This window comes from Lutjanus erythropterus, chromosome 14 (genome assembly GCF_056507025.1).
Source record: "Lutjanus erythropterus isolate fLutEry1 chromosome 14, fLutEry1.hap2, whole genome shotgun sequence".
Classification (NCBI taxonomy): domain Eukaryota; kingdom Metazoa; phylum Chordata; class Actinopteri; order Lutjaniformes; family Lutjanidae; genus Lutjanus; species Lutjanus erythropterus.
Window position 1 is genome coordinate 23848329 of NC_139330.1, and position 13413 is coordinate 23861741.

Below are 13413 nucleotides of genomic sequence, written 5' to 3' on the forward strand. Positions count from 1 at the left end.
GGATTGTTTTATTTGGGCTGTTTCAGGCCAAGTACATTAACATACAACATAACAATGCATATATGATAAATGCTAACAAAAAAAACACACAAAACACTTGGATCCTGTGTACAATGCTACTTTGAGAAATTTGCTATTTAAAAAAAAAGAATACATGACAAAAACAATAATAAATGTTTGCTTCTTGACAGGTTAAAATGCATGGTTTGTGCTGAGGTTGTCTTCAAAAGATTTTCACATAAACCAGGGAGTCATAACAATGATTTTTTTTTTGTCATCATAAAGCCGACAATACTTCATGGTTTTAAAGGGTTCAATTAACAAAAATTGAGTTGATTACCTGAGTGAAGAGAGTCTCTTGATCTTTAAAGGTATTGCACAAATGCACATTTCTAGCGTGTCATAACCATGTTATAACCATCAGTCAACAGTATGGACAGAATCACTTTGAGACGCCAAATGCAGTGATTTTGGACTTTAATAGTATGCCTCTTTTTCAAAGGGGCACAGGGTTATTAAAGTTTGAAAATATGATTTCCTGCTTCCCTTTCTGATTTATTCCCCATTCAAATGTCACAAATAATCAGAATTCATGATCTTGCCTATTATTGTAAGCCACAGTGTTTTTACAATCAGCTTTAACCTTGTGCCTGACTTAAGGCAGGAAAATCGCTCTCCCGCAATCTCAGTTCTGTCAACACTTCACAGCCTTTGAGCCATCTAGTATCTGTCTTCCTCTCTTCCTGTTCTCCCTGTTTATACTTCCGCTCCACGAGACACCAGACACCACACTGTTAGATGTACAAATCTGTCCAATCCTTATCTAAGTGGTAGCCTGGCTTCAGTTGCTGGAGGTCCTGTATTGACAAGCAGAGGCTGTGCAGAGGTCCTCTTTTTTTTTTTTGCTTTATTGTGACAGGTTGACATGCACAGTAATGTGTTGTATCTGTTTACTTGTGATTATATTGGACCCCCCCTCCCACACACACACACACACACACACACACACACACACCTTCTTCCTGTTCTGCTGTGCTTCCTTCTTTTCCTGTGCCCCCACAGCATGTTCATGAACATGCAGTCACATTTGAGTGCAAAATAAAGTGTTGTTACGGATCGTTCATGCCGACTGAAGATCAGGTTTAGTTTTTTAGTCCACAAAACACTGATGGAGTTTCACAGGAAAACTGTTGCTGAAACTAACTAACTTTTGAAAACTAGTCACCATTCATTTACATTGTTTGAGAGATTCTGCAACATTGTTTTCCTGTGAAATTCCAGCAGTGTTTTGTGGATTTAAAAAAAAAATCCAACCTTTAATCAGCATGAGGATGACATTCAGGAGGTTTTACTTTTAGCTGCCTTTTTTTAGATAGACTGAGAAAAATAATCAAGTTCTTTGAAAAAAAAGTTAAGGGACTTATCTCGTCTCTTCTTTCTTCCAGTTCAGTTGATAATTCAGCCAACAAGTTCTCCACAAAGGGGGAAAAATTTAAGTTTAGAGTAGGGTGACTAACTTTCTAGCCAAGTAGCAAACAATATAATGTTTAGTTAACTTTTTCCTCTGTCTTTTTTTATTTTACATTTTAGCTGATTAACAATATAACAGTTTAGTACTTTTTAGCAATTAATGCAACGTTTTATGAAGGAATAGTGAGCAACCTAAAGTTAATGTTTTCCCCTGTATTTTATACTTACTCGGTACTCGCATTCTAATTGATCTTTTTTTTATTTATTTTAATTTGGGAAAAGAAGCATCTTCATATTGATCGAACTCAATTTAATTTTGGTTTATATTACTACACCTGCATTTAAAATTCTGATTAGCACTAATCTTTAATTAAATTAATCTTTGTTGGTGCAACTGAGTCTGTATGTTTTTTTTTATATTTTATCCTATTCACTTCCATTAATTATCTGTTTTAATGTTCTTTTTTTTAAGATATGTTTTTTGGGCTTTTCTTGCTTTTATTAGATAGGATAGCTGAAGAGTAGACAGGAAAGGGGGGTAAAGAGAGACGGGATGACATGCAGCAAAGGGCCGCAGGCAGGAGTCGAACCAGCAGCCACTGCAGAGGACCGACAGCCTCCACGCATGGGGCAGACGCTCCGCCAACCGAGCTAAACAGCCGCCCCTGTATTAATGTTCTATGTGTGTATCATGAGGGGACTACAGCTTTCACTTAATTTTGCCACCCCGTGTTGTATAATGATACCCTGAATCTCCAAAGGGACTACAATGTCAATGAAGTGTGAGCCTAATGAGTCGGATGCTAAGCAGTGAAGTGTGGAATGTGCACTTGGCAACTTCATTCCCTTGTAAGTGTAAGAAAAAGGTTCCTCATAGTCTTCTGCTCGCAACTTTGTCAATTATTCATGACCAATTGATTGGTTAAAGTTAAATACACTGAGAAAAGAAAACTTAAAGCAAACTTTTCCTTCTTTTTCTGCTCCAATTGTAGCTTTTGCCAATCTACTGTAACTATAAAACTTAGGGTGTAACATTACTCTCTCCGATTCCCCTCTTCCCGCTGAGCTGACTCATAGGTCACCGTTGCCACAGCCGCTGGAGGGTCTGGAGTCCTGGCATATAACAATCAACCTGTACATGTTCAGTATGACCACCAGGAAGTTCTTGATGGCGAAGAAAACCAGCATCTGGTGGAAGACACTGAAGTGGATCATGACGGTGAGCCTGACCACCAGGAAAGGCCCGTCCTGGATGAACAGGGCTTCCACGATGCCCCATATGTCCGTGCTGTGTTTAGACAAGAGGGACTCCTCCTGGACCCCCTCCTCACCCCTGGAGTTCACCACTTTTAAAAATAAAGAGACAAAAAAGGAGGTTAGTGGTTGGATATGATGATGGTTACTTAAAGGAGGGATGGTCTGGCTGTACATTTGTTCTGTACAACAACTTTATCTGCTATTTTTGGTTAGATTCTGTAATAGGTAAACGTATAAGCAACCTGGCAATAACCAAAGACTTCAATCAGAGACAATGGATTTTGTTTTTTAAGATATCCTTAATTGAGACTTATGCTGCCAACAATGCAGCTGTGTGCATCTCTTGGGTTTTTTCGTTTTTTAGTAGCAACTCTGGGTAGTTATCGTCCATATTGGCTTAAAAGATGAGATTTAAAGTTTATTCATTTGTGGAAGATCATGTCATACAAAAGGAAATCTCTGGAGCAGCTATTAAAAGGATCTTTGATTGTTTTCTCAGCTACTGATTCCAAGGTTAAGAGTTAACTTACAACTTCAGTTTACAAATTTTCACTTTCTCTCCTTTAATAATCAAAATTTGATTTCCATTTACTGCCATCATACTGTGGTGCTGGTTGAAGTCTCTGATATCTCAAAACTGTGTCAGATAAATCCAAATCTGCATGGCTGGACACCACTACAGGTCATGTTGTAGTTCTTGAAATCAGTCTTGGTCTCTGATCTTGAGGACGCTTTTTACTTGGTCTTGTCATTTTGTTCCGAGTCTAATCAAGACCACAACTGCTGCAATATCACTAAATTACATGTGCAATGTCTGATTTATTTAACATCATTACTGTGATTGGATGTAAAACTTCAAATGCAACCAATAACTTGACTCATTTCTAATTTGGATATTTTTGTTACTGTTACTGGCTGTCACCCCTAACGGTTGTCACGTTAGCTAATGTCAGTTCTGATATAAATGCTACACACAGCAGTATTACTCCCCCACTTGGGTGAGAGAGCTTAAGATGTGACAGCATGTGGTCTCGCCCTGCATTGGTCTTGTTTGGTATCAACCCCTCAAGGTCTTGTCTTGGTCTCAATACACTCTGGTCATGATCATGACTTGGTCTCGGTTTAGTTGACCTTGACTACAACACTGATTACAGGTATATATACAGGAAGATCATCTCTTTGGTAGTTTCTTTGGTCATGACACTCACACAGAGACTCGCATCAATACCAGCCGCACTGTACACTGAAGTTACCCGCTGAAGTTTTGTGGTGTATAATGTGTGATCACACCTGACTGAAGTTTCATGACTGCATCTCACATGCTTTGACATGATCACATTATCATTTGTCCACAGACATAAACACGAGGCAATGGACTCAAAACCGCTTCTGTGACACTTCCTGTTTCAGTCGATCTCTCCAGAACCACATTTTGATATGATGACACACACACACATAGAGACTAAGCGCTGTCGCAGCTGGTAAAAATCAGGTTGCAGTTCGGGTGACATAAATAAACATTCAGCCATGCATTTAATATGGAGGCACATTTGAGAACACAATCTTATCAAGGCTGAGAAGTCTTTAACCGCTCAGAAAGAAACTATACAGTCTAAAATTTAATGACAGCTGGGTCCACTCAGATCAGCTGATGAAGATGATGGGATATTATCAAAAGCCCCAAAAACTGCTTCTAAATGGACCTAACTTTTCTCAACTGGTAGTTTCCAAGGTCAGGAATGAACTTTGTGTTTGTTCATGTGGGTGTGTCTTTTTGTGAGTCTCTAGTGTGTTTGAATGCCATATAAACACAGAAAGTGTTGACAGACAGGTGCCGCATGCTTAGCTGAGTTGCAAACACAGTCTGTAGCATTGAAAGCAGCTTCTTCCTTCATAAACACAACCGAGCGCTAGTCACTGAGTCTAAGTGCTCTAAATGCATTATGACAGTAAAGCTACATGTGAATATATCATTATTAAGAAACCCATACAATTGTAAATTATTTATGAGTGGATTATGAATAATTGAGATTGTTAGAGGAGGTTGTCTTTTCCAAGAACTAAGCTGCTGCACTTCTAATCACTTTATAAAGTTTTATCTCTCTCACTATCCTTCATGAAACCTGATCATCTGTTCAGTAAGACTTGAGCAAGTGGGTTTACATTCTTTTCTGTGCTCAGGGTCAGTTTCAGTATCAGAAAGGCATCTGCTAATTTGGCCTTGCCTGATTGTGATCAGGCTTCCTCTTAACAGTCAAGTTGAGGACTTAAGATTTTTCAGTCCAAATCTATTTATTTTATCAACATGTGAGACTTGATTTCCTCCGAAAGACTGATAACGTTTATACAAACTCCTTAAGTACACCCTTCCTGTTAGAGATTTCCTTTTTTTTTTTCAGAACCATATCTGAAAGAAGGAACATGACCATGTCCCTGATAAAAGCCCTGGTGGGTTATTTGAGACTGTGGGAGTAAACAGATTTTTGGGTTAATAATTTGCAGGACACGGGGTGACTGTTCTGCTGGACACTGCTGACTTTAATTTCCAAACACATTGTTTGGATTGTCCCACACTGGGAGGAGGTTATGCACAACAACGCAGGGCTGTAACTGCTTAATAAACACCAAAGTTTTATTGTTTTAACAGACAAACACACACTGACCCGACAGATGCAGGGGGAACTGCAACATGCTCCAAGTCCATACACCTAAGATGATGTAGACCACATGAGGGCTGATGTCTCTGGAAAGGACAGAAAATATACTCAAAGTCAGTCTCATGAGTATCGATGACCAGCTCTGAAAATACACATTCTGGAGTTTGAGTTCACTGCCTGCCAGACTCCATTAACATAATTTAACTGTTATAAACCTGATTTCTTACAACTCATAAACAGACTTTTACTCAATCAGCAAATATTCTGCATCAATTTTAACCCTAAAAAATGTGAAACGAGCAAACAAAAACGTTGCTTGACACCAGAACGGATATTTCAAAGGACAGCATACATATTCAACTTAACAAGTATTTCAACTTAGCATGTTTCCCTAATCTTTAAAGACATATCATGGTAATTTTATGACTAAGTACGGTAAATATTACATACTTCTTTAAAAGTGCTTGAGTTCTACACATTTGTTTCTAGTGTTTATACATGAGTGTAATATGAGCTCAGTAGACATACATCAAACTACAAAGCATATTCACAACCAACAAGCAACATGATTAGCCACCCACTTGACATCTGACAGCGTCTCACTAGTAAATTCGAGGATGTCTGCTGCAGTCCCAACAAAGATAAGGAGAAGCTGCGAGAGCTCATCACGGGTGACTCCGCCTCCCAGAGGAAGAAGCCACTTTCCCACGATGAGGAGGATGAGCAGGATCTGATGAAGAGCCAGGATCCAGTCGTTGGGGCAGACAGTTGAAAACATCTGGTCAATATTCTGCGAAAAGGAAAGAGAAAGTTGGTTCTTTGTCAGCAACAGGGGTTTTTTCTATTATGGGCAGGTGTCTTCAATCATGAATCATTGTGTTCTCACTAAATATAACACGATGATTCATGCTGTCTCTCAGATCGCTCAGTGAGCCAGGTTCTGGTGAATATTAATCCAATTAACACACTTAACACACAAATCCAACACACTACTAGCAAAGATAAATCTGCATATTGGTGAAAAAATATGTATCGAATTTCCACAACATTGACAAAAGGCTACCTACGAATTCTCGTACAATCATGTAAGCTAGCTAACATAACAAATAACTGTTCGGCACCAGTCCATACTGGCAAACTAGTTAGCTAATATTAGCTAGCTAGTATAGGTATTATTGAAACATATTGACCAAGTAGCTGGCTTAGTGGTTCTCAGCCTCAGGACATAAATCTGATGTTCACAAATACATACTTTTTTAAAAAGGCTTAATAAGGTCCTAAAATACCTGGGTCTTGTAGCTTTTGGGAAATGATACTCAAACAGCAAACAGTGCCTTTGTTGGGGACTATTTTCAGCTGTGGAGTTGGTGTGTGTGTGTGTGTTTGAGTATTTAAAGGTTGTGTAAAGCAACAATAAATGTGTGTTTGTTACACCACAGAAGCAAATTTGAATGATTGTAGTATATAAGTATATATTAAGTTAGGTCTCAAAATCCTGAAAAAGCAGCTTTCTCTGCTCTTTCGAGATAAACTACAGTGCCCATTTCTGTCATAATGAATTCAGTACAACAGTGTGGCACAATGATGTGTCAGATAAATAAACTATATAAGGCATGACAACATTGACAATACGTGTGAGGAGGATACATTGCTCAGTGTTTTTATATAAATGGGACATGTTGACTAAGAAAAATGAAGACTGTGACCGGATTTATCCTTGAATGACTCCATTATGTTGCACAACTTGGACTGTTTTTCTAACTGAAATACAGTAAAGGGCTGGGACATGCAGCCTGCTTTTGTGCTCACCAAATTCTAACTTTCTTTTAAATTCTCCTGGGCTGCTTGGGTGTGGTGGTGGTCTAACTGTTGTTCATATAAATGATTTCAAATGCTTCCCTCTTACTGTTATTATACACATGGTTTGCAGGCTCTTATGTTTGTTATTAGTGGCAGAAATTCTGTCTATTGCGATGTGATTTATCTAACTAAGCTGAAGTTTTTATCCAAATTCTAGGACTTTGCTGCTGCTGTGGTTATAAAAATAACTGAGAGCAGAGGTTTATTTTATACTTCACGGAAATGTTGGTGCTAATGTCTGTATTGTTTCAATTCTGTTGCTTCACTTTCTTGCTGTCTGCAGAATAATTTTATTCAGTTTATCCTAAAGTCAGTCATTTTGTTCATCTGATACAAAGCAAAGAGACGGCTCCTGTGTTGCTGGCAGATATGGTGATGTTACATTTGTGTTATTATTGATTTAAAGGGATTGTTCTGATCATTTGAAGTGGGGTTGTATGAGGTAATCATCTATAGTCAGTGTATGAGCTACAGTAGATGTCGGTCAGCACGCCCCCACTTTGGAGAAGCAGCATGGAAACTAAGCAATGTACTGCTGTGGAGAGGGTCAGCAACAAAACATAGTTTAGTCACGTTGTTTTAGTAAACGTTATATTTAGAATATATTCATTCCCTTGCCTTGCTGTCAGACAGCCTTTTCTGACATAAAAGCTCTGTCATAGAAGCCAAATATCGCTCTCTCCAAACCAACTTAATTTCATAGAGAAAATCAGTAATTTTACCTCACAGACGCCAGGGGTTACTGGTCTACCACTGCATCAGTCTGTTAGTTAATTTGTGTTATTGTGTGACAGTTGTTTTAAAATTATAGTTCAACAGAAGTCACACTATAACACAAAGAAAGAAGGAACTGTAGACCAGGTAATCCTTTTCTCCAAGTTAAAATGACTGATTTTGCCAATGGAGTTTGGTTGGTTTGGAGAGATTGGTATTTGGCTTATTTAATGTCAGTTTCCCATCAGAAAAGGCTGTCTGTTGACAAACTAAAGCAACGAAAATATTCTAAATATAGCATGCACGTAAAACTGATATAGGTTTTTTTAGGTGGACCTTTTTCAAGTGGCCAAAATACATTTTGTTGCTGACCCTGTCCACTGCAGTACATTGGTTAGCTAACTGGTGGCATGTCGACCAGCATCCACAGCGGCTAACACAGTGATGATTGATAAGTACCCCAAACAACCCCACATCAAATAATCTGAGCTCTTTAAATGCCTGCGTTCATGTTTTAATATGTTAGTGGGCTGGGATATCTGGTACAGTGAGTTCCTATTAATGACTTCTTCTGTGAGTTCTTTGTATGTATTTGTGACTTGTTTTCAATGGACTTCTCTGACCCAGTTGGAATTCTTGGACCTCTTTTATTCTCTCTCTACACGCTGCTTTTAGGGCACATAATCTCTCATCATTCCTCTCTTCAGTTTGGGTATTTGTCTGGTTCCCTGGTTTTCCCTCAGCCTGGTAACCACTTAAGTCTTGCTACTTTACATAATTGTCTTGCTGAATTGAGTGCCTGGGTAACTCAAAGCTTTTTTATATTAAATCACAACAAAACTGAAATTGTCTTTGCCCCTGATCAGACCTCTGAATGTTTGCCAACATTTCAGGCTTTCACATCTGCAGTTTCCAATAACACTCACTCCCTCATATACCTCTATATATTTAAGCATCTAATAACCCAGTTAATGGCACGAATAATGCAAGTCTGCTCTGAATGAGGATGCCCGAATTCCTCCGTATAGAAAATATCTTTATAATGGACAAATACGTAACAAGGAAGGCTGTTATCAACAGTAGGAAAACGTCTCGAATCTATTGAAACTAATGTCTTGTAGATTTTTGCCTTCATTTAAGATTATTTAGACCACTCCCTGATCCTGTTACTACAAGTACTTTTTCCTCTGTGATATCTTTTCAAAATCTCCACCAGTGATAAATGGAGAGAGGAGGAGGAAGACAGCTCTTCCCAAAATCCAAATCTGTGTCCATGAGAAGCTCTTTTCTCTCATTTCTGACCCTTGGGGCTGCATCTGGTTTTCAAGTCCGTTGGTGTTTTTGTGTTTTTCCTCTGTATTCTACTCTGCTGACTCTGCGCATAAGCAATTTTCCTGGGATCTTATTGAAACATCTGTGGTTTTGTGTTGCTTTATTTTGGAGCTCATCATTAGTTTCACTCGCCCCCAGATATTGTGTACAGTTCACGCTGCAGTGTTCCCAAGAAATACATCATCATAAAAAACTTTCTCACTTCTTTTTTTTTGCTCATTTCTGTTCTGTGCAATTAAATTATAAAACAGAATATTTTCTACTATGAGAGGAATGTGGATCTAAATAAATGTTCCACTCTGTCACTTTTTCTTACCTTCAGGAAGTCCTGGGATGCTGTGTTATTCACGGTCTTGTTCTGAGCGATCATCGCACGCACATTCTCCCAAGAGTCAAGCTTTTTGCACTGAAAACAGTTGAAAGAGGCTTTTTGAAAACTGAATCTTAATTTTTCTTACTGCAATTAAAGCTTAAAAGCTTCAAGTTTAAAAGCAAATGCAGTATTTGATGGAATCAACAAATTGATGAACTGTAGCTATGTGTGCAGTGAGCTGGAGTTTTACAACCCTGCTGTCCACCAACATCTGTCATTAGCTTGCAATGTTCAGAAAGCTTGAGAACTGAGACATTAATTTTTGTTTCAAGTATTGAGTACCATAGGATTGCTGTCTTTGTCTTGCTGGTGGTGGAGCTCCAGGAGCCAGATGGACGGAATGATACTGATGAGAAACATAAAGATGGGAGGAGAAAACCTGCAACACAACCAACAGCACTTCATTAATGCAATTTCATAAAGAAGCATGGGGAAGTACTAAATTTTTTAAACAGCTGAAATGATTAATTGATGGAGTAATCACTGCAACATATTTTCAAGAAAAAATTCTGGTCCCAGCATTTGAAATGTGATGCTTTGCTGCTTACATGTTTTTTAGGATATGGATTTTTTTCAGCCAATACAATAACCAATAATTACCTGCCTCTCATGACCAATGATAACTGTTTTAGCTCATATAACCTGTAGTTTATGCAAACCTGAGGGTAAGACAGGTGAGCAAATAGGGATGATATCAAAAAAACAATATGTAGCATTCAGAAATGAGTACTGCAGCGAGATGGAGCCTTGTCTCTAAGTTCTAGCAGGTTGCCTGCAGACTGCAGGAACAATGAACCTACAAGAATGCAAGATGAGCACATTATACTTTTATACACTGTAAGTTGATCAGCTGTTAATAACTCTAGCTAAGCCTGTTATCCTGAAAAGATACTTATTCATTATCTCTTATGACTCATAAACAGACATGAGGTCAATTGGCAAATAGTAGGCATTCATTTTATCTCTAAAAAATGGAGTTGGGTCTATAAACGTGTAACAGGCACTCAAAAACAGAAGAGATTTCAGAGGAGAACATGTTGACAGTAGCCTTGTTGTGAGAGAAACCAGTATTTCAATTTAGCATGTTTTCTTAATCACTGATGACATATAATGGTCATTTTTTTGATTTAGTACAGTAAATATATGACACATTTACTACATTTACATTCCTAATATTCTGTAGCTCTGATCTAAACAAATCTAACTCACATCGCCAACAAAAACAAAGACCAGTTCTGACTCTATTTTTTTTCTGGTAAGACACTTGGCTGAGAATTTATTAACCCTGATACTTATTATGCTGGAACAGATATTGTCAGATTAATTGGTGATAAAAAATAATCATTAGTCGTTATTATTATCGCTTTGCCTTCAGTTTACTGTGTTAGGATACTCCCACACAAATATCTGCTTCTTGTGAGACTTCATATTAAACAGGATTACTCAAAATTGACTGTATTTTCTCAGGGGACTTGAGATGGCAAAATTCTCAAGCCAAGTTCTTGCTCACTTCTGCAGAGGAGCAATCAAAAGCATCCTGACTAGAAACATCGCAATGTGGCGTGGGATGATCACCGCCCAGGACAGATGAGCTCTGCAGGGGGGCATTAAAACAGGAAATCACTGGTAGCCATCTACTGAGCTTCGGTGATATCAGGGAGGTTGCGTGACTGCACAGAGCCCAGAGGACACTAAAAGACAACCCACACCAAAGCCACAGCTTATTCACCCTGTCCACTGCTGTACCACCAGACAGAAGAGCAGCTTCTTCCCTCAGGCTGTGAGACTGCTTAATTCATCCTCAGCACTACTTCACCATGTAAAATAGTTTGCTTTTTTTATCTCTTCTGCCAATCAACAAAAAGGGAAGTGCGACATAATTTCACTGTACTACCCTGTGTGGTATACTGATAAAAAAAAAACAACTATCTTGTATCTTGAAAACACATGTTTAGAACATCTCTGAGCATAAACTCTTTATAACAAATTTAAAATCTGACATTATGTATAGCACTGGTTTTATTATATGTTAAATTGAAATATCCACTGGCATTGAAGGTCCAACAAAACTGAAAGAAAAAACAAAACAAAAAAAACATGCATGAAGAAAGTGATGTACAGCATATTGTTTAAAAAAAATTAAGGTCAGACATGGAGGAAGACTTCTGGGGTCCCACCCCACCCTGACTGTCCCAGGACCGGTTAAACAATGGAGGGACAGGCAGGATGCAGGGTATTTAGAGATGTGGGGGAAGGGTCGGGGGAAGGAGAAAGATGACAAAAAGATTAATTTATTTGCTGTAAATCTATTCAGCGAAAAACATACGTAGAAAGCATGCATGTTAGATTAGTTTTGCACAGAAAAATAAGTAAATGGATTGGGTTAAGCTGCATCCTCAAGCATCATATAATAATAACGACACGTTTACAAACACTTGCATGAATTCACTATATCTTACCATTTGTAATCTTTTCCCATTCGGCTCTTCAGGGTTATTATCATCTCAGCGACCAGCGGCAGAAAGAGGAAAGTCAGAAACCAGTAATTTGGGTCTTTCTTCACCCATGTCACCCTCCAGACCCCGACCAGAGAGACCAGGATAAATAAGGCTCTGGTAATAATCGCACATAAAAACTTGAACATGCCAATCACCATCATGTTGGCTGCTTGTGCTCTCTCACTTTAAATTCCTCAAAGCTATAATCTTAGCGAGCCGGTGTCAGCTGATTCAGCAGTGAGTGTTCCCTCACTGCATGTAGTTTTTTTTTTTAAACAAACTCCCCAAAGTTTAAGCCCCTCCTCCAGAGAAAGTCTCACACCAGTTAAACCTGACCGAGGATCAGTGAGTGGCGAGGAGTGATCGCGCTGGTGGGCAGATGTGCGCCCAGTGGGCTGCTGTTTTCTACATGAGAAAGCAAGCAGTACAGAGATCTCATTGAGAAATATTGAATGATTTATGAGTCCACAACAGACACTGTGACTGTGCAGGAGAGGGCAGCAACACATCATCCGTGCACTCAGAGGATAACAATAAGAAAGTCATTATACTTCCTCTGCGATTTTTAAGTTGCATGACTAATAGTCTGCAAGTTTGCATTTCCAATGAAGTGCTGTTTCATACAGGGGAATCACAGTGAGCCAGTGGTGGAGGAAATAAAACAGGACAAAAATACTCCACTGCAACTTAAAAACTTAAAATACAGATGCATTATCAGCATAATGTACAGCAGGCTAAAGTATCAGGGTAAAAAGTCTGTTACATGACTATATAAGTCTACTATTGGAGTGTTATTACTGATGCACTAATGAACATGTAGCATTTTGATGTTGCTGGTTAGCTACTGGAGCTGCTTTAATTATTTTATAATTTTGCTGTAAACTGTTTCTGTATAACAATACTTTTTATTTTATATACTAAATATATGTTTCCTTCTAGTGTTTAAATGTCTTTGAATTTCTGTACACTGTCTAAAAAGTTATGAGTGAACACTTGTTAAGGGAATAGGATAGGTTTGTTTTACTAACACTTACTTACAGAAGTGTTTTGATTTGGGAAATTTAAAAATATATATTGTTAATATTCATATTCATTATATATAAGTAGATGTGGTTTCTTGAATATTGCAATTATAGTGCAATTTATTCTTACTCCTTCAGCTGACAGATGAACCATTGGTACTCTGGTTCTCAACCCTTCTCATCTCAAGAACCCCTGAATCGATATGTGACAAGCAGTGGACCCCCATTTG

The 13413-nt window shown here is 38.4% G+C and overlaps 1 protein-coding gene across 1 annotated transcript; it reads right to left on the reverse strand.

Annotated features, from left to right (window-relative positions):
• Positions 1-2541: 2541 nt before the first annotated feature.
• On the reverse strand, positions 2542-12588 carry LOC146315595 (transmembrane protein 26-like). Its single transcript, XM_084736559.1, has 6 exons — positions 12123-12588; positions 9946-10042; positions 9607-9696; positions 5966-6174; positions 5391-5470; positions 2542-2816 (listed from the first exon to the last, which is right to left on the reverse strand). The coding sequence occupies exons 1-6, from the start codon at positions 12320-12322 to the stop codon at positions 2542-2544; spliced, it is 951 nt and encodes a 316-aa protein (XP_084592685.1). The 5' UTR covers positions 12323-12588.
• Positions 12589-13413: the final 825 nt, after the last annotated feature.

Bases quoted from the DNA above. Each gene is read 5' to 3' on its own strand.
- LOC146315595 (XM_084736559.1), bottom strand. From the start codon at position 12,322: ATGATGGTGATTGGCATGTTCAAGTTTTTATGTGCGATTATTACCAGA. The intron at 9,697-9,945 runs GTACTCAATACT...AACTGTTTTCAG, and splicing joins ACAAAGACAGCAATCCTATG to TGCAAAAAGCTTGACTCTTG. The intron at 2,817-5,390 runs GTCAGTGTGTGT...TATTTTTAAAAG, and splicing joins GTTCCCCCTGCATCTGTCGG to TGGTGAACTCCAGGGGTGAG.